The sequence below is a fragment of the Monodelphis domestica genome, chromosome 6 (genome assembly GCF_027887165.1).
Source record: "Monodelphis domestica isolate mMonDom1 chromosome 6, mMonDom1.pri, whole genome shotgun sequence".
Taxonomy (NCBI): Eukaryota; Metazoa; Chordata; class Mammalia; order Didelphimorphia; family Didelphidae; genus Monodelphis; species Monodelphis domestica.
In genome coordinates, this window is record NC_077232.1 from 138,654,141 (window position 1) to 138,673,972 (window position 19,832).

The 19,832-nt window shown below is 37.3% G+C and overlaps 1 protein-coding gene across 6 annotated transcripts in view; it reads left to right on the forward strand.

Moving 5' to 3' along the window:
* Positions 1–19,832, forward strand: part of SPATA18 (spermatogenesis associated 18) — a 76,062-nt gene that overhangs the window by 31,936 nt on the left and 24,294 nt on the right. For 2 of the 6 annotated variants that reach the window (XM_056802610.1, XM_056802608.1), the window contains exons 5-11: positions 1,123–1,257; positions 5,938–6,199; positions 7,716–7,874; positions 8,708–8,883; positions 10,481–10,664; positions 11,842–11,925; positions 13,997–14,042. In XM_056802610.1, coding sequence (XP_056658588.1) covers positions 1,123–1,257; positions 5,938–6,199; positions 7,716–7,874; positions 8,708–8,883; positions 10,481–10,664; positions 11,842–11,925; positions 13,997–14,042 — 1,046 coding nt within the window. Of the gene's footprint in view, positions 1–1,122; positions 1,258–5,937; positions 6,200–7,715; positions 7,875–8,707; positions 8,884–10,480; positions 10,736–11,841; positions 11,926–13,996; positions 14,045–14,587; positions 14,847–19,832 lie in introns of those variants that run through there. The other 4 variants (XM_056802611.1, XM_056802612.1, XR_008912868.1 and 1 more) reach the window with 4 other exon arrangements.

Consider the following 19,832-nt stretch of genomic DNA (forward strand, 5'->3'; position numbering starts at 1 on the left):
GCAAAGAAGTTTTTCCCCTTTTTTTCTTCTGTTCCTTATCCTGAGATATTGCGGAGTTTTAGCCATCAGTAAGAAATTTAAAAAAAATTTAAATATGAATTAATGATTTTAGTTGTGTAGAGAACTGATGATGTGGAAACACTTTCCAGTGATGTAGATGAGCAACTCCTCTATAACTTCATTTTAGGCAATTTTGATTTCCCTTTCCACTATAGGAAAGCTTTCTTTAATTGTTGTCTCATATATTGTCTGGTCTGATTTTTTTTAAACCCTTACCTTCTGTCTTGGAGCCAATATTGGCTCCAAGGCAGAAGAGTGGTAAGGGCTAGGCAATGGGGGTCAAGTAACTTGCCTAGGGTCACACAGCTGAGAAGTGTCTGAGGCCAAATTTGAACCTAGGACCTCCTGTCTCTAGGCTTGGCTCTCAATCCACTGAGCTGCCCAGCTGCCCCCAGTCTGATTTTTCTGATTGTAATTCCTAAGTGATGAAGATCTTGATAATTTGCATCCTCTTTCATTTAGGTATTTAGTAATTAAAAGTTCCCTCCTTGTATTGCTATTCTTGAATTGTGTCAGTTAAGTTTTTTAAATAGGTTCTGTGAAACCATTCAAAGTATTTTTCCAGATAAGAAATAACTCAGTTGAGAAATTATAAAGTTTTCAAGATCTTCAAGTTATCAGTTCATACCTAAGAGATATAAGATTAAAATATATTTGAGGATAAAAGTTTGCATTTCTTTCCTCCAACTGCCTTTCATTAACTTTGATAAAGTCTTAATAGATTTTTGGAGGTCAAATTCTTTCACAACTGGTCTAATATAGTCAAAGTAAAACAATATTCTTTGTTCTATAAGGACTTCTAGTTGCCCTTACACTGTTCTGACATGACACCAGTGACTGAGGTGAGTATCCTCTCTAGAAAAAAAAATATTTATACATTCTGAGTCATACATGTAGAATGACATTCTGACACCTGAGTTTCTTTGCATTGATAAACTTTTTCATTGCTCCTCTGCATTTTCATGGAACTTTTGCTACTAAAAAGTGGTCTGATGGTGGGGGAGCAGCTGCCATGTTAAGCATGCTATTGCTCATTGAATTTTTTCTTCTCTTGTGGTTAAGACTCAAGACTCTTCAAACCCAGGAGGAGGCCCGTAAACGTAGCTTCGATATGCTAACTGACTATGAACGCCAACTTCGGAATCTGAAGGAGGAGATTGCTGTCCTATCTGCAGAAAAATCTGTCCTCCAGAACAGGTCTGTGATCTAGCCTAACACATGCTTCCAAATTCTCTCATTATAGAAAATATTTCCAAATGAGATTTTCATGTTGGAGAGACAATATGGAAAGATGATGGGACCTGAAGTCAAGAGAACTTGGGTTGGAGTCCTGGCTCTTTCCATTTACTTGCCTTAGGACCTTATGCAAGTCCCAGCTTCTCTAAGCCCCAGTTTCTAATAAATGGGTATAATAATACTACAACTTCTCTCACAGAGTTGTTGTAAGGAGAGTGCTTTGTAAATCAAAAGATTCTGTAAATTTGTTATTACTACATAAATGAAATATCTTTTTGTTTGCACATTGATGGGGAACTGTTTGCCTTTTGGGTGGAAACAAAGAAAATTATGTTTTTCTAATATTATGGTATTGTGTAACTCAAACAAATGATTACAAAAGATTGTCTTCCTCTACATCCTACTACAGGATTCTTGCACTTAGACAACCTTTTTGCACTGGGTTCTGGGCCTTGGTACCACCAGGCAAAGGGTATTAGGAAGGCTTCTGGCACTACAGTGGGAAGTATGTGAAGACTGAAATTGTGGGTAGGAGTTTCTTTCTTTTTTTTTTATTTTTTATTCATCTTTTTATACCGAACTTGACATCAAATAAAATGATTATTTCTTTATACAAATTAGAACAAAAAGAGGCTTGTACATGAAACTGTGAATCTCAATATAAAGCTTACTTTTCTTTTTAAATATATAATTCAACCTATGATATTCTTTTTTTTTCTTTCTTTTTTTTCCTTTTAAACATTATTTTATTTGGTCATTTTCAAACATTATTCCTTGGAAACAAAGATAATTTTCTTTTCTTCCCCCCCTCCACCACCCCTCCCATAGCCACTGGGTATCACGTGTCCTTGATTCGAACCCATTTCCATGTTGTTGGTATTTGCATTAGGGTGTTCATTTAGAGTCTCTCCTCAATAATGTTCCCTCAACCCCTGTAGTCAAGCAGTTGCTTTTCCTCGGTGTTTTTACTCCCACAATTTGTCCTCTGCTTGTGGATAGTGTTTTTTTCTCCTAGATCCCTGCAGAGAGTGTTCAGAGACGTTGTATTGACACTAATGGAGAAGTCCATTACCTTCGATTGTACCACAGTGTATCAGTCTCTGTGTACAATGTTTTCTTGGTTCTGCTCCTTTCACTCTGCATCACTTCCTGGAGATTGTTCCAGTTCCCATGGAATTCCTCCACTTTATTATTCCTTTGAGCACAATAGTATTCCATCACCAACATATACCACAATTTGTTCAGCCATTCCCCAATTGAAGGGCATCCCCTCATTTTCCATTTTTTTGCCACCACAAAGAGCACAGTTATGAATATTTTTGTATATGTCTTTTTCCTTATTATCTCTTTGGGGTACAAACCCAGCAGTGCTATTGCTGGATCAAAGGGCAGACAGTCTTTTTAGCACCCTTTGGGCATAGTTCCAAATTGCCCTCCAGAATGGTTGGATCAATTCACAACTCCACCAGCAGTGAATTAATGTCCCTACTTTGCCACATCCCCTTCAGCATTCATTACTTTCCTTGACTGTCATGTTAGCCCATCTGCTAGGTGTGAGGTGATAACTCAGAGTTGTTTTGATTTACATCTCTCTGATTATTAGAGATCTAGAACACTTTTCCATGTGCTTATTAATAGTTTTGATTTCTTTGGCTGAAAACTGCCTGTTCATGTTCCTTGACCATTTATCAATTGGAGAATGGCTTGATTTTTTGTACAATTGATTTTAGCTCTTTATAAATTTGAGTAATTAGACCTTTGTCAGAGGTTTTTGTTATGGAAATTGTTTCCCAATTTGTTGCTTCCCTTTTCATTTTGGTTTCATTGGTTTTGTTTGTACAAAAACTTTTTAAAATTAAAATTATTGATTTTACATTTTGTGATTTTTTTCTAGTTCTTGTTTGGTTTTAAAATCTTTCCTTTCCCAAAGATCTGACATGTGTACTATTCTGTGTTCACCTAATTTGCTATTAAAGTTTCCTTCTTTATATTCAAGTCATTCACCCATTCTGAGTTTATCTTGGTGTAGGGTGTGAGGTGTTGATCCAAACCTAATCTCTCCCACACTGTCTTCTAGTTTTCCCAGCAGTTTTTGTCAAATAGTGGGTTTTTGTCCCAAAAGCTGGGATCTTTGAGTTTGTCATATACTGTCTTGCTGAGGTCACTTAACCCAAGTCTATTCCACTGATCCTCCTTTCTGTCTCTTAGCTAGTACCAAATTGTTTTGATGACTGCTGCTTTATAATAAAGTCTGAGATCTGGGACTGCAAGGCCACCTTCCTTTGTATTTTTTTTTCATTACTTCCCTAGCTATCCTTGATCCTTTGTTATTCCAAATGAACTTTGTTATGTTTTTTTCTAAATTAGTAAAAAAATTTTTGGGAAGTTCAATGGGTATAGCACTAAATAGATAAATAAGTTTGGGTAGGATGGTAATTTTTATTATATTGGCTCATCCTACCCGTGAGTAATTAATGTTTTTCCAATTGCTCAAGTCTAGTTTTAGTTGTGTGGAAGAGTGTTTTATAGTTGTGTTCATATAGTTCCTGTGTTTGTCTCGGGAGATAGATTCCTAAGTATTTTATTTTGTCTAAGGTGATTTTGAATGGGATTTCTCTTTCTAATTCTTGCTGCTGAGCTGTGTTGGAAATATATAGAAATATAGAAAAAATATAGAAAATGATGACTTATGCGGGTTTATTTTGTATCCTGCAACTTTGCTAGGAGTTTCTTTATACTTGGGAAACTATATTTTGTATGTTTAGGAAGCATAGGAATTTATTAAAGTCCTAAAGGCAAGGGTGAAGAAGACAAATGCCCACCAAGGGAATTTTATGCCAACACGGAAGCTAAAGGAAACAAGTCAGAGGATTATATTTTGAGAAAATTCATGACTTGAAGTCAGACTTGAAAGCCTGAACTCATAATGCAAGGAGGAGGCCTTTGTCTGTTGGGTTCCCATTTCTGAAGGCCTTTGGGCCATATGGGCGAATTTTTAGTGGGGCTTTGGAGCCCATTCTATAAAAGGGGTGACCATATTTCTTGTAGGATTCTATCCCTTCTAGATCTGAGCAATTTCTTTCCCACTCTTTGCCTTATGTCTTTTTTCCCTCTTCCTCTTAGAAACTTAAGCAAAGTTGTTCATTCCTTAGGCTTGGTATTCAAGGCCCTTGACAGTCCGTCACCAACTCATCTTTGTAGCTGGATCTAATAACATTCTACTTTACGACTTCCACACTCCAGACAAACTAGATACTCACTGAATCAAGAAGACACCTTAGGCTTCCTGTCCCCATGCCTTTGCTCATCCCTTCCCCCTGCCCAGAATGCTCTTCCTTTCCCTCACCATTACTTCCCTTCCTCTCCTCTTGTTGAAATGTTCCTCACCCTTCCACAGTGACTCCATGAATCCTGCCCTACTCCCTCCTCAATTGAGCTGAGCTCTTGCCCTAAAGAACTCTCATGTCCCTTGTCTACTTTTCTTAAATGCACTCATTTTATTTGGGCTGTAATTATTTTACAGGTCTTGTGTCCCCTAATGGTGATAATAACAGCCCTCATTTATTTCAGCGCTTTCAGCTTTGCAAAACTCCTTACCCCATAACAACCTGTGAAGATAAGTAATGCAAATATTATTCCCATTTTGCAGATATTGAGGCTCAGGGATGCCGGCCCTTTCCTTACAGTCACGAGGACTCAAACCCGAGCTCTTCTAATGCCAGATCTAGGGCTCCTGCCCCAATGGCCCTGCACTCCAGAGAGTCTATCTATTCTTTAAGAGCAAGGCCGGGTTCTTAATCTTGTTTTCATCAGTGCTTTGTGTCGCCGAATGAATGAACGTTTGCTCCTTTGTGGAATTGAGTTCTGGCGTAATGAAATGACCGTCCTGAGCCGGAGGAAGCTAAGCCTAATTTTGGACCATCTTTATTCCACAATCTCCGTTCCTCTTCTGGCTCTTTACACTTCTTCCCGGTTCCCTGAACCCCACTTTGGTCTCTGCTATGGTCTTCTTTGTCCTCTTATGGACACTTTCCATATCATTGGTCAGCCCCCTCCCCGCCCCCCCCCCCCCCCCCCCCCATGAACGCACTCCCGTTTCTGGTTCCATTTCTTCAAAGCTAGCCCGTCCAGTACATAGCAAAGTGGCATTTGGGGGGATGTTCCAGGATATCAGAACGGAGGCAACGTGAAGACACACAATTCCTTAACTACAGGAGTACCCTGCTGCCAGGACAGGCAAACAAATAAAATCGTCCCTTTGGATCGAACAGGCTTCAGAAGGGCAGGCTGCTATCACAACGCGTGTTCATGTGGGGCTGATAGAAAGGGTCAGGCTATTTCTGAGCTGGGACACAGGTAGAATTTCAACTGTAGAGAAGGTGGAATGGCAGAGAGGAAAGGGCTCTAGATTTTGAAGGAGAGGATCTGTGTCTAAAGCCTGCCCCCTCTCCTAGGGGACATGAGGCAAGTCTCTCTGCCTCTCCATTCCTTATCTCTAAGACAAGGAGTTTGGACGCGATGGCTTCTAAAGCCCTTCTCGCATCAAACTCTGTGATGCTGTGTGTAAAGGGAAGGAGCTGGTGCCAGGGCCCGACCTGCTGGGGACCGAGTTTTAAAATGCTTTTCCTGCCTTTTCTCTAGCAAACGCTCCAGGAGCCCGTCTCCTAGCCGCACCAGCTATTACAGCAGGCCGGGCAGCCCGGGGAAGAAAGAGAAGCCCACATTAGAGACTTCTATAGCAATTCCATCCAACAAGATGACAAACAATGCCACTCGCAAAGCCTGTCTCTTGGACCGCTTTAGTGATGCATATGCTTATGCCCGCCTGGAAGCTCAGAACTTGCTCAAGCAATACATTGATCACTTGGAAACAGTGCAGAGGATCATCTATATTGCCACAGTGGTATGACCTAAAATTACTGTGATAACTGATGTCTTTGGTGACTGTTTGCACATAGTTTGGTGTTTACTAATAGGGTTTGGAAAGGCTATAGTAGATCATTAATTTATTAAAGAAATCCCTCCCTCCCTCCCTCCCTCCCTCCTTTCTTTCTTTCTTTCTTTCTTTCTTTCTTTCTTTCTTTCTTTCTTTCTTTCTTTCTTTCTTTCTTTCTTTCTTTCTTTCTTTCTTTCTTTCTTTCTTTCTTTCTTTCTTTCTTTCTTTCTTTCTTTCTTTCTTTCTTTCTTTCTTTCTTTCTTTCTTTCTTTCTTTCTTTTCTTTCTCTCTCTCTCTCTTTCTCTCTCTCTCTCTTTCTTTCTTTCTTTCTTTCTTTCTTTCTTTCTTTCTTTCTTTCTTTCTTTCTTTCTTTCTTTCTTTCTTTCTTTCTTTCTTTCTTTCTTTCTTTCTTTCTTTCTTTCTCTCTTTCTCTCTCTCTCTTTCTCTCTTTCTTTCTCTCTCTTTCTCTCTCTCTCTCTCTCTTTCTTTCTTTCTTTCTTTCTTTCTTTCTTTCTTTCTTTCTTTCTTTCTCTCTTTCTTTCTTTCTCTCTTTCTTTCTTTCTCTCTCTCTTTCTTTCTTTCTCTCTTTCTTTCTCTCTTTCTCTCTTTCTCTCTCTCTCCCTCCCTCCCCCTCCCTCCTTCCCTCCCTCCCCCTCCCTCTCCTCCCTCCCTCCCTCCCTCACTCCCTTCCTTCCTTCCTTCCTTCCTTCCTTCCTTCCTTCCTTCCTTCCTTCCTCCCTCCCTCCCTCTCTTCCTTCCTCCCTTCCTCCCTTCCTTCCTTCCTTCCTTCCTTCCTTCCTTCCTTCCTTCCTTCCTTCCTTCCTTCCTTCCTTCCTTCCTTCCTTCCTTCCTTCCTTCCTTCCTTCCTTCCTTCCTTCCTTCCTTCCTCTCTCCCCCCATGATGTGTATATATATATATATTTGCACATGTGTATATAATGATGCTATATATAATTCTATAAAATTTCAGTACTTTAAGAAACTTGATATTATTTAGTCCAACCTATTCATTATATGATTGAGGAAATAAACCCAGAAAGATCAAGTGATTTGGTCAAAGTCACATAGTGAATTAATAGTAAAACCATATGTTTCCTGATCTTTATTTACCAATAGTATGATTGGTACCAATACCAACAGAATGCCATGATTAGGGAAATGTTTCTAGAACTTAAATGATTTATTTCTCTCTTTCCATGCACAATGCTATAATTATTGACAAACATAGATTTTAGATCACTGTCAGCTGGTTTGAAAGCTCTTCAATCTCTTAGCCTTTTCATTTGTGCACTTTTTGATTTAAGGATGGAGACTTTGTTGAAACCCTTAAAATTTCTTCCCATACCAAAACTTCTATCTTAACATCTTAGGTCAACAGGAAACCAAAAAAGTATTTTGTTTTGATTATGGCTATTTTATCGTCCCTGCTTTACCATCTCTTTCGCTAAGAAAAAATATGGCATTTTTTTTAAAAAACATCCAGGAGTCTTTCCATGTAGCCAAGCTGGCATTCATACACTTCAAAGTACATGTGAAGAAATGTTTAACACCCAGTCATGGAGGCCCAGAATCTCTCGAGACTGCTGTCATGGATTACACAGCTGGCCATCTTGATTTATATGATGTTCAACACAGTGTTAATGTAAGTAACAGATACTTTAAAAATAATGAATATAGTCTGTTAATGAGGTTGTTAATAATGAATGTACTCTGTTAATAGGTTGTTAGCTAGAATATAATCTATGCCACTATAAATTTATTTCATTTTTGTAACCTCTACTTTAGGAGAGGAAGTCAACATCTACTTTATTGCTATAATTCTAACATTTACATATGTACATACATATGTGTATACATATTAAATATATATGTTGAGAGAGAGAACAAGAGAGCGAGAGTGAGAGCAAGAGCAAGAGAGAGAGTGAGAGAGATAGAGATAGATAGATAGATAGATAGATAGAGAGAGAGAGAGAGAGAGAGAGAGAGAGAGAGAGAGGAGAGTTACATCGTTTGCTAGGCATTTATTGACTTTGGCTTCTTTGGAAGTTTTACTGGACTAAGTTGACCATAGTACTTTATTTTATGTCCTTAAGATAAGTTATGAACAAGATCTCCAGTATAGATAAATCTTGAATTTGCTTAGCAAGGCAAAAATAAAGGCAATGGTAAGAAAAAAGCCACTCATTTGTATTCTCCATCTTGCATTGCTTAGGCTGACATTGTATGTTTTAAATTTCCTTTTGGGCTCTCTCCTCTTCTTGCTTATTTGTTTCTATTATTGTCCTTCCTTCTTTGTTTCTTATAGCATGAGTAGGCAATAGTAAAGCTTTAATTTCCATTCTTTTTCTAAATGCATTTTTCTTCTCTTTTTACTATGGCCCACCCAAATCCATTTTTCTTATCTCCCACATATATAAAAGCTTTAGGAGATCCTAATTTCTTGTCACAAATGAATAATGTATTTTATATTTTCAGGATGTGATTTGTGCCATGAATATGAACCCCAAGATTTCTTTTCCACCTCAAGTTGACTATAAGCTCATCAACTGCTTCATCAAGGAGATGTGTTATATTGCATTTGCAATGCAGACTTTGGAGCCTCCCCTAGATATTGCATTTGGTGCTGATGGAGAGGTTTTTAATGATAACAAGTAAGAAAACTTATTTACAGAAATAAAAGCTAAGAAATATCTTACAAATCAGTTAGAGTGTAGCTTCTGAGCCTATGTGGGACCATCCCCAACTTTGGGAGAATGTTATCCTGGAGAAAGAACATTGACAATGGAGTCAAAAGACATAGCTTGGCCCCCAGGTGTGGCTGCCTCCTTATTACTGTTATTACAGTAATAATAACTATTATAGGACACTTCACTTTGAACAACTTTTTTCTTTATTAAGTGGGATTCAATTGTAGTGTAAATGTAACTCATTGGGATATAGTGTTGGTTAATATACATGATTGAAGGATCTTAGAAAAAAGGTGCCATTTAAATACATAATTGTATTATTGAATATTTAAGGTATCATAATCATATCAGAACACTGGTTCCCAGTCTTTCCAAATTTTGAATTATCTATTTCAGTTTGATAGTAGTTTCCCTTCTAAAAGTTCCCCATGGAGGGCTTCCCCCCCCAATAATTAGAAATTAAAATTAATTTTGTCTTTTTAAACTCTGAGTAGAACACTTAAATCTTGCCTCTCCATATAAACGGAATCTCTAAATTGTAACCAAACCAGAATTGGGAATCACAGTTCTAGACTTTGCTTGGTTTTTAGGGTTTTTTTTTTTACTTTTAATGGCTATTCAATAGCCACATATGGTCATAAGGGGAGAATAATAAGTACTTTCATATACCAAATATAATATATAGTTATTAATACAATATTACAGTAATATTATAGTATTACAATAATAATGGATTTTATTGTATCTCATATCTCATGTTTTCTAGCTGCTGTCATTGCTACTCTTAGTCTTCAATCAATATCTAGGTTTCAGATAATTTTTTCTATAGTTTGTTTTGCAAGATATTTAATGAAATTTTCCCCATTTCTTTTGTGTATATTTCTCCCTAGGAGAATTTGCCACTTGATATCATTGGCAAATTTTAGAATCACAAAATTGTGGAATACTAAAATTATAAAGGGATCACAGAGGCCATGCAGTCTAACCTTTCTCCCAGGACAGAATCCCTAACAGAGGCCTACTGTCCTTTGATTAAATATATCTAATGAAAGAAAGCTCCCTGACATGCACCTTAGACTAGGACACCATTAGACATAGCTGTTCATTAGAAAATTCTCCTTTATGATGAGCCTTTTTTCTGCTGTTTATAACTTTCACCCATTGATCCTGACTCAGCCCTCAGAAGCTCAAGGAGACGCCAGTGAATTTTATCTTGTTTCCCTCCTTTTTTCTCTTCTTTAAGCCAAACATATGTCTTTATCCGAACTATTTCTCAATGATTCTTTAAAGCTTGTTCACCATCCCAGTCCTCCTAATGTGTATATGCTCCAGTGAATTGCCCCTAACAGTCCATGATACTCACATCTGGTACATCCAGGATAGAACTTACTTGTGCTCTTTGCTTTACTTTAAAATCTAGTCCCTTTATGGTAATTACAAGTGAAGTTAGAATCAAAAGTGGCTCTGGTGGTGATCCACTATGGATTCATTCCAGTTTCACATTATTCTCAGCCTATCTGTCTTCACTCTGATAAAATTCTCCTCTATGTGTCTAAAATAGGTATCGCCGCAGCTGTGACTCTGATTTCACGGCTCCCTTGGTCTTCTATCACGTGTGGCCTGCTCTGGTGGAGAATGACACTGTCATTATGAAGGGAGAAGTTGTCACCACGAGAGCGGCTTTTGTACGGAGTCATTATGGAATGGAAACTCATCAAAACTGTTTTCCTCACAGATTCCTGACGGTTTTTATAACCAAACGCCACACGATCCATTGATTCCACAAAGAATTTCATAAAAACAATCATTTGAAAAGGTTTCACATAAAGGGGAGAAGGAAGTGTATGGTCCAGTGGGTAGACTCAAGGAAAACTAAGTCTGTTCTTTGGCTCTGCCATGGAATTCAACAGGTTTTCCTGGGCACTAAGCTTCTCCATCTGTAAATGGGAGAAGTAATATTTATTTACTTTCACCCTCTCTGGAGATTATATTGTGAGATTATAGAGGCAAAATCCTTTACCCCACTCCATCATGGAGATCTTGTGGAGTACTACAAAATTTCAAATTCTCAATCAATTTTAAGGATTTTGCTCAAATCCTTACCTGATCCTCCCCTCTTCTCATTTTTAGAGAGGAGTTGAGAACTTGAAACTGGTGTTCCTCCTGGATGCATTGCCTCCCTGTGCACAAGCATCCTGCTCTGTGTAGGACCTTCCATGTTTTGTCCCCCAACGGGGTTTGGTTGGGAGAACATTGATGGGTTTCAATAGTGGTTGTGGGTGTGTGACTATTCTGTATAATGTTCGTCATATAGCTTGTATCACTGCTTCCTGGAAAGCTGTGTCAGTTTTGTAGTAGAGAGTAATGTTCTATTCCCAGTCACCATATAAGAGCATGGAGGCAAACAGAATAGCCTCTGCTTTCTCTTTCCTTTGAGCTGGGGAATGGGAAAATCTATCTGGAGACCAGGAGGAGAATTAAACCCAACAAGTTTTCTTGCATAAATTCAATTTTGTAATGAATTAAAAGGAATTTATGCAGCACAGTACAGGTAAAATTCCATTATAAAGAATAACATCATAGTAAAGAGTTCTAGATGACAAAACTAATTCCATGTTTCAGTTCAGAAATAGCAATGAAGTTTTGTTGAAATGATTACAAAAAAACTTTATTCACTGAAAGACAAGACAAAAAAAAATGCTCTTTCCAGTTCCTGCCCATGAAAATAATCACTTCTTGTATTAAAACACCCATTTGCATTGCAGCAGGAACCAGAGGATAGTATTTTATAGATATAGGAAACAAAAGTGTTGTAAATAGTTTTGATGATCAGTAATAGGACACCATAGTCAAAATCAGTAATAATTGGGTACAAAGCTATTCCCATACCTATGACTTTTTCATTTCTGTCTTTGGATGCAGTGGTTACCTGCGAAAACCACCACTCGTAGTAGAAGCAAGAGTTTAAGCCCTCATCGTCACCAAAGCAGTACGGCTAAAAGTGAGGTATTTATCCGTCTAATGATCTTGAATTCTATGAATCACATTTTTATCTTGAGGAGGCAGTAATTTTCATTCCTCTAACAGTTCCTAATAGGAAATTAATGGCTATATTGATCCTGAATATAGGTCAGACTTTTTCCAAATCTGGTTTGTAGAAAGCCTGTGTTTATTATCTCACTCCTTATTTATTTTTTCATTTTTATCATTACTGTACTCTTTATGACAAAGACCCCAAATGGTAAAAATTAGTAAAAAATTGTAAAGGAAATTTAAAATAATACACCTCACTGTGAAATATACTTTTATATAGTAATTTTCAATTTTTCTATAATGCAGTTTTCAGTTTTATGCCTATGTATACCTATATGTGTATATTTTCTATATTTCCATTCATCTTTTCAAAGTGTCATCATGATAGGATTGCTGTCTATATTTTGAGGAGAAATCTATATTTGGATCAATTATGGTGTCCATCAATGGGTTAAGAATGGTGATTTGCTAGCATAGCATGAGGCAGCTTGGAACTGAGAAGAAAGTACTGACTATGGATTCAAAGGATCCATATTCATGTTCTGATTTTGACACTATCTGCATAACTCAGAGAAAGCCATTTAACTTCCCAGGGCCTCAGTTTACTTTTCTGTAAAATGAAGGTGTTGCACCAGATGATCTTTGAGGTCCCACCAGAGCTGTTGATGGATCACAAGGCTTCATGGAGGGGGTAGCATTTGAGCTGGGTTTTGTAGAGAGAAAATTATTTCAACAAATGAAAAAATGGGGTGTGTGTGCCCCAGATAAGAGGTGGTAGGAAAGGGTGGTAAAGACCAATTAGTAGTATGGCTTGTCTGGAACCTAGGATGTACTAAAGACGGCTAAAGTAGAAAGAGGAAGGCTGGAGTGGTAAATGGGAGGCAAATTGTGGAGGCTCAGGTCAGAGCCTTAAGTGCCTGGCATAGGAGGGTGTATCGGATTCCTTAGGCGATAGGGAGCTAGCCATGAAGCTTTTGAGCAGGAAAATGATTAACCCTGCACAGTGGGAAGATCACTTTGGAAGTTATGTGAAGCATAGGTTGGAAGGATGAGGGGCCTAAGGAAGGAGGAAGACCAGAGAAGAAGCTCTAGCTCTATTCTTCTCAGAAGAATAGTCTGAGTGAGAAGCTATAAAGGGGAAGTAGGGTCCTGGCAGTGTGCCTAGAGAGAAGGGGCTGGATGTCAGAGACGTTGTTGAGAAAGCTTGGCTACCACTTCACCTTTGATCATACATGGCATCTAAAGGAGGAGATGGGAAAGTCAGAGAAGGCTTTGAGATTTTGCTCCTGGGTACCCTGGAGGATGATGGTACTATCAACAGGAATATTGTTGTTTATTCTTCTATAGAAATAAATCGAGAAAGAACCAGATTTACTCTCCTTCTCCATTAGATTTTAATACTCTTTGTTCTAAGATTTGAATGAAAATCACACATAAAGTAGAGATTATGTGATCATAGGTTCACTTGGGCCTTAGTTCCAGATTCTTCTTTAAGTCGTTTATGTGAATCTGAAAAAAGTTCTAAACAATCCTGCTTCTCTACTTTGATATCATGTATATTTTTAACAGATGATAAAGCAACTTAACAATAGCTAGAGTTCATATAGTTCTTTGTTTTGCAAGCACTTTACCTGTTATCTTCCGTGATTTATGTGTTATCTTCCTCATAGGAGGGCAAGTATTATTATCATCTCATTTTATAAATGAAGGAACTCACTTGCCCAGAGTCACTTAGCTAGTAAGTGTGTGAGGTCATATTTGAACCCAGATCTTCCTGATTCCAACTCCATTGATCTATCCTCTGTGTCCTTGAGCTGCCTCAAACTATGACAAACTAACTTTAATTTCCAGTTTTAAAACATTATTATTATATTCTCATAAAGTCTAATAAGAGCTACAATTGACAACTTCAGAACCAAAAAAGAATAATTCTGACATGCCTCGAAGTCACTATTTAGTTAGTATTAAGGGGAAAAAAAATAACTTTGTTATGAGCTTAAGTTCCATATATCTGACCTTTTCTTCTTCTTCTGTTTTGTTGTAGGCACCAAGAAGCCGAAGCCCTTCTCCAATAAGGAAGACACATTTAAGTAAGTGGAGATTAGTTTAGATAGATTAAAAATTTCAAACTCTTCATAGATCTTCCAGCCTTTCAAATGTGTCTTCCCTGATGGATGGCCCACCACAGTTGTATGTCTCAGAGACATTGATGTTCCCTGTTGATGTAGGCAAGCTCTTAAGAGGCAGAACTCAGAAAACTTGGATTCAAATCCTGGCTCCACCACTGACTTACTTATTAGCTGGGGATCTCGGGACTCAGTTTTGGGGTCACATGAGAAATGGATGTTCAAACACTTTGGAGGGCATACAGTGCTATGTAAAAATGTAGGTAGTATTGTTTCCATGCCTTTTACTCTTAGGGATGAGGAAGCAGACATTCCTGCCCCTCCTTTAGGCTGCTTAGGGTTCTCTAAGCAATGAAGAGTCTTCAGCAAAGACAGCCTGGTCATTCCTCTGGGAGAAGCTAAAACGTTTCACTGCTACAAACCTTGCCTGCCCTTCTTTCATTTCAAGCCATGCTCAGAGAAATGAAAAGGAAGTGACAACTCTGACCATGTATGTTTTTCTCCACTAGGGTTTTAAGTTGACTGGAAGTATTGCTTTGCTCCTGTACATCTGGACAAATGAGCTTCAGTGGTGCTTCCATCTGTTCTAAGAGTTCTTCAAGCCTCACTTAAGGGAATGGGAATATCAATTCTGTATCCCTCTAAGGGAAGAGTTAATTTTGGGGGGGAGCTTAGTGTGTTTTGATAACTAGATAGGTTGCTTTCAATATCTTTTAAAAGATTTAATTTAATTAGTTTGATAAAAATGCATAAATGTTTATGATCATATTCATTTGATGCAAGGTTTATCCCAATTTGAATGTTTCCATCCTCATATACTATACTATATTTTAGCAAACTCTAGAAACAAAGTTAAAACATTTTATTCATCAGTGTTTAGACAAAGCTAAACACAGGACATTTAATTTTCCCATTCTTTTCATCAGCGTCACATGTGATCAGCCTAATTTTAACTTTAAAACAATATTATCATATATGGTGCTTTTTTTTGGTTTTGCTTTTACCTTTGGGGAGACAGCATTATCTTGGGCTATGAAAACTTCCATTCTATCCACAGGGTTAATTATCTGTTTTAAATGTGAAAAGGTTTTAACTAAGAGTATATGGTTACTTTGCTTCTCTGGACTTCCACCCCAAAATATAAATACCAGGTCATGAGAATTTACTTATAAATTTTGACTGTCATCGAGTGCTCATCAGCCCTTTATCTTTTGGAATTTCTTTGCACTGTGTCAATGTATACATGAAGTTTGACATGCTTGATATGTGCTCATTCATGTTTTCATTTAAATGTACATAAAATCTAATTTCATTTGAATGAAATCATCCCAACTCCTAAAATCTTGTAAATTACTTCGTTCTTCCCTAGTCAGCTTTTCCTTTAAGCTGAATAAATAAAATAATAAAAAAATAAGTTTATAGATGATTGCTTCCTTGGGAACTGATTTTATTCTTTACCCTCTTTACCTATAGACTCAATCTTGAACATAAGCAATAGTTTGGGCTCATGTGTTTTTACAGAGGAATATAGCACTTGTTGCAACAGCTTATGAAATGGGTTTATTAAATCTATTTTCAAACAAATAGATGATTGTGAAAACTCCTTTTAAGAAATCTTGCCAGCTATAACCTGCTGAGCAAATGGTGAAGGACAAAGGAGTGGGGTTCTTCTCTGCCCCAGTTGTAGTGATTTATTGCTTCTATCAGGTGTCATGTTGATTTTTTCCTCCCTCTTAGTGTTTGTATATTACCATCGCTGTGAAACAGCATCAGAGTGGAAAGAATAATGAGGTAGGACCAGGGAAGACTAGAGCTCTGCTTGGCCCCTGACTTATATAACTCATGGCAAGTCAAGGAATCAGGATCTATTCCTATTGAGAGATAGAACAACTGCTCTAGTCTCCAATCTCATCCAGCAAAGTCCTCCAAAGCTTAGTCTCTTTAGGACTCACCTTACTAATCTATAAAATTATAGCTAGGCTTGGTGATCTCTAGTTACTTCTAGACCTCACATATTCTTTTTTGAAAATTTATTTATTATTTATTTATAATATTTTTCTATGGTTACATGATTCATGATCTTCCCCTTTCCTCTTCCTTTTCTCCCCTCCTGGAGCTGACAAGCAATCCCACTGGGTTATACATGTATCATTGTTCAAAACCCATTTCCATGTTATTCATATTTGTAATAGAATGATCTTTTAACATCAAAATCCCAATCATATCCCCATCGAACCACATGATTGATCATAAGTTTTTCTTCTATGTTTCTACTCCCACAGTTTTTCCTCTGGGTGTGGATAGTGCTCTTTCTCATAAGTTCCTCAGAATTGTCCTGGATCATTGCATTGCTGCTAGTAGAAAAAAAAATCTCACATATTCTGATTCTGATTCTAAAAGTTCTTTTGAAGATCCCATTGCGGTGCGTGTGTGCACACACACACACACACATACACACACACACACACACACACCACAAAACAAAACAAAACAAAAATCCAGCCCGTACCAGGGATTTCTGTGAGCTTATTTATTAACATATTTGTAAAAGAGCTATCTCCATCCCAATTTATATGCACTTTACTCTACACTGGTAGTTTAGGGCTCCTGGAGGTTCGAACCTGTTGAACTTTGTTATAATCGAATTGGCAGATCACAATTTTCAAAAAGAATTCTGAGATTCCATATGACTAAATCAGGCAGATTCATCTCAACTGAGGTTGGTCTTATTTCACCATCATTATACCTTAGTCTTACGAACATTGAAAATGAAATGTTAGTTTCTTGTAGTGTAGGTGAATGCTTGTTTCCACATCATTGACATACCCTAGGATAGTACAACTCAGACAAATTGTACTTCGATTAAAACAGGTTTTGTCAAGAAGTTCTTTCCTTGAATCTTTTCTCATTAGTAAGGTCCTTCACACATCAAACACTCTGGGATCTAGTTTGATTTTGAACATCAATGAATCTGATTATCTGTTGTGGGAATCATCAAGAGGTTTCAACTAAAGATTGAATTTGTAATATAAGCCAATTTCGTTTTCAGACGAGAACACTAAATATTATGTAATTGTTACATTGTTAAAGTTTTCCCAAATGTACTTAGCACCCTATATAAGTATAGACATTATGGTTGGTATTGAACCTACTTTATATGTTTAATATGATGCTATTAGAAATTTTAAACTATTACTCAGTTCTTTGAGAGAAACAACAACAAAAGCTATCCTGAACAGCATGCTCTTTTCACTGAAATATGTTGGGGAGGGGGAAGTCATGAACAAAGGGTCAAATAAATATTAATCAGTCCTCAGGTTGAAATAGCAGCTTTGGAAGTCCTGAGAAATTTTAGGCTTATATATAGTGAAGAAAAAAAAACAAACCACGCACTTCTTCTGTTGTGAGAAACATGATTGGGCAATATGGATTAATCCAAACTTTATAATGTCATGGACCTATCCAAGAAACAATACAAATTCTTTATACAATCAAAAATCTACTTCTCCAGAATCTTTAGGACCTATCTCTGTTAGGGCTCAGTGCCAAAGAAACTAAAATGTGGGATTGTTGATTCAATTCGAGCAGACAGAAATCATTGTTTGTGCTATCTGGGAATGATCGCACTGAAACACTGGTGGTTGAATTTTGTTTCACACAGTTCAATGTATTATCCCACCATATTTAGGTCAGATTTTTTGTAATTAGCTGATTGCTTGAACAATTGTATTTAGTTTATCCAGCATTTGGTGATTAGAATTTTCAGTCCTTTCAGTTTGGAGCATTATTTTTAAATTTGCTTTTATGGCTTTACTTATAAACACCAGTTTAAGATTTTTCATAACAAAGGGATCTTGTGGAAAGGTGAACTTGGAGCACTGTAACTACAAAAGAGTTGTCTCATTTGTCTTTTGAAAGAATAAAGACTTTAACTGGAACATCTATGCATATTATATTATACAAAGCAACTTTCATTTTATTCAAAATTATAAAAAGTATCTGCTTTCCCGAAGATGTTTGTTGATTTGGGAATGTAGCTCATGTATTCCACCAACTCTCGAGGGAGGCTTTCTATTCTTTAGTATTAAAAAAAACTTGGAATAAGATGCATAGGAGTTAAAGATGAAAGACAACTGAACTCCACAGAAAAATTCCATGTTCTGATGTATTTTTTCCAAATGTGTATTCTACTTTTAATTTCCCTAAGTAACAGGAAAATCTGAATTCACTTTTACACCTTGCTAGAAGAGCAATCTGACAAAGAACTATAACAGAGCCATTATATTCTGTGAGTGGCAAATGTATATGATTGTTGGGGTTTGTGCTATGTTCAATATGGCTGCAGCCATGATTTAAATGGCAATTCTGAAATGAGTTTAAGTTGATATAAGGTAAATTTAGCAATGCTGTTTAATAGTTGAATGTGCCCAACATCTCCATGTTCTTGAAGACTATTGTAAGTGAATGTAACTAGCAGCAACTATAACTCTCATCGCTGAATTCTGACCCTTGGGGGATCAGTTGGTGGTGGAGGTTGCCAGGCACTTTGAGGGTTGGCTTCTCTACTCTCTTCATCCTAAACAAGGAAACAAGGTTCATAATTGAGTCATCTAAAGACCCCAAACACTAGGATTGTTCTGTCTTTTGTGTCTCACCTAGAGTGCATTTTACACTTAGAGAGGGGAATGGAAAATAAGGAGAGTTGTGGAGGACACATTCTAAACTCGAGTAGTCCTACATCGTGGAGTATCTAGGCTGAGCTCAAGGTCCCTTTGCAAGATGAGCACTTGGCACTTCATGCCTTCACAGTTTCAGTTATTAAACCCATCCAATGAACAGTGGATTTAGCCCAAGTTTGAATATGGTCCTGTGCCCTGCAAGTCAAAATTTGACATCACATAATTATCTTTGAACCATTTTGAAGGGGATTTCCTAATTTAACTGACAAATGTCAATTATTAGAAAACAGCCATTAAGAACTTTCTTTATAACAACAACTGCAGCAAGTGCTTTTCATTTATCATCACATTCAATCCTCATAATAACCCTGTGACGTTGCTATCACAGTTAATTTTGTCCTTATTTTATGGGCAGTGAAGTGGCACAGTGGGCAGAGTGCTGGGCCTGGAGTCAGGAAGACTCATCATTCTGAATCCAAATCTGGTCTTAAATACTTAGTATCTGTGTGAAAGTCACTTAACCCTGTTTGTCTCAGTTTCCTCATCTGTAAAATGAGCTGGAAAAGGAAATGGCAAATTCTTATCTTTTCTAAGAAAACCCCAAATGGGATCATGAAGATTCCGATGGCTAAACAACAACATTGTCCTCATTTTCTAGATTAGGAAAACAGATTTGGAAATATTAAGAGACTAGTTCAAAGTAGCAAAGGTTATTATAAGAGAAACAGGATTTTCTGACTCCAAATCCAAAATTCTTTTTATGATGCCACACTACTAATATTCAGCCTTCAACATGAATGAAAATATTTAAGAGAACATGGATATACATGAAATATGATGCACTCAGAATGGAAGACAAGATACTATAAATCACTGTAAAGAGAATTTTTGTTCACCATGTAGAATGAAACATAATAATCAGAACAAGGGAAAGCTAATGATTTAGAATGACCTCTAATTCACAGCTTACTTGCTATTCCTCAGCTTTGACCTTCTACCTCCACCTCTCCTTCTTTGTACAGGCTGTCCCTCCTCACCAGGGCTTTTTAGAATACTTTGCTTCCTTCAAGCTCTT